The 1083-nt window shown below is 62.5% G+C and overlaps 1 protein-coding gene across 1 annotated transcript in view; it reads right to left on the reverse strand.

Annotated features, from left to right (window-relative positions):
* PARP3 (poly (ADP-ribose) polymerase family, member 3) overlaps positions 1-1081 on the reverse strand; it is a gene marked incomplete at its 5' end in the record, with an annotated part of 3571 nt that extends 2490 nt beyond the window's left edge. The window contains 3 exons of the mRNA XM_009699167.1: positions 87-282; positions 724-849; positions 1052-1081. Of these exons, the coding sequence (XP_009697469.1) occupies positions 87-282; positions 724-849; positions 1052-1081 (352 nt within the window). The remainder of the gene's footprint in view (positions 1-86; positions 283-723; positions 850-1051) is intronic.
* Positions 1082-1083: the final 2 nt, after the last annotated feature.

Here is a 1083-nt window from a genome sequence, read left to right on the forward strand (position 1 = left end):
GATGTCCTGGTGCCCAGTGGGCCGTGGGCCAGGGGTGGGATGTGAGGACCGCCCCACCGTGGTGACATCCTGGCTGCCTGGCACACTCACCCTGAGGGCAACCTCCGCCTCCTGCCCGTCCCCTGGCTGCACTTCGATGAGCGTGTACTTCCCCGGCTGGGCAATGAAGTTCTCCCTCGTCGCCCAGCTGTTCTTGGTCTTCTCTCGAAACTTTTTCTCAAATTCCTTCTTAGCAGCTTCCAGGGAGGCACAGGGCATGAGCTTGGACTGGCCCACCTCCCCCTGGCAGTGGACAGCAGTGGTCAGGACCCGCCCTTGCATCCCTGCTCCACCAGCCCCATGCTGGGGGAAGCAGCGTGGGAGCAGGGGGGCTGCAATGGCAGGGCTGTGGGGCACCAAGCAGGAACATGCCAAGCCACTAGCACCGGGTCTGAGGGTCCCTCCAGCTCAGGGAGACACTGCAGGACTCCTTGATGGGGTGTCATGTTCACTGTCACCACAGTGATGAGGTGCCATGTCCCCTGGCCAGGCTGACCTCATTGTATGGGGGCGAGTCCTTGACACCCTCCCAACAGGGGGCTATAGCAGGGACAGTTGGTTGCTTGGTTTTGGACCAGGAACAAGGGGTGAGGACCATCAGGTTCACCCTCGACCCTTGGGGGTCCCAAGGCAGGGTGGGGACAGCCGTGGGAGGGGACACAAGTGATACCAGGGTGGACTCACCACACGACCCCAGCGGCTCCAGACACTGTAGGCACCATAATGCTCAAGGAGCTGGATGATGTAGAATTTGTTGTTGTTGGCGCTGATGTTGGTCTGATTCAGGGTGCAGTCATAGTCCTCATAGACCTACAGCGAGCAGCACGGCCCGGGCTGGCACCTGGGCAGTATTTGGGGATGCTGGGGTGCAGAGCTGTCCCAGCGGGGAGACAGGGGAGTTTGCAAGGAACACTGGGGCTGCCCCTGTGTCAGCAGGGCGGGGACTCCCCCCATCCCTCCTGTCCACATCACCCCATCCCAGCCCCCCTGGGTACCCCAGCCTTGCTCTCACCCGGGCGCCCGGCGCTGTGCTCAGGGGGCACA

This window comes from Cariama cristata, unplaced genomic scaffold (genome assembly GCF_000690535.1).
Source record: "Cariama cristata isolate BGI_N322 unplaced genomic scaffold, ASM69053v1 scaffold22794, whole genome shotgun sequence".
Classification (NCBI taxonomy): domain Eukaryota; kingdom Metazoa; phylum Chordata; class Aves; order Cariamiformes; family Cariamidae; genus Cariama; species Cariama cristata.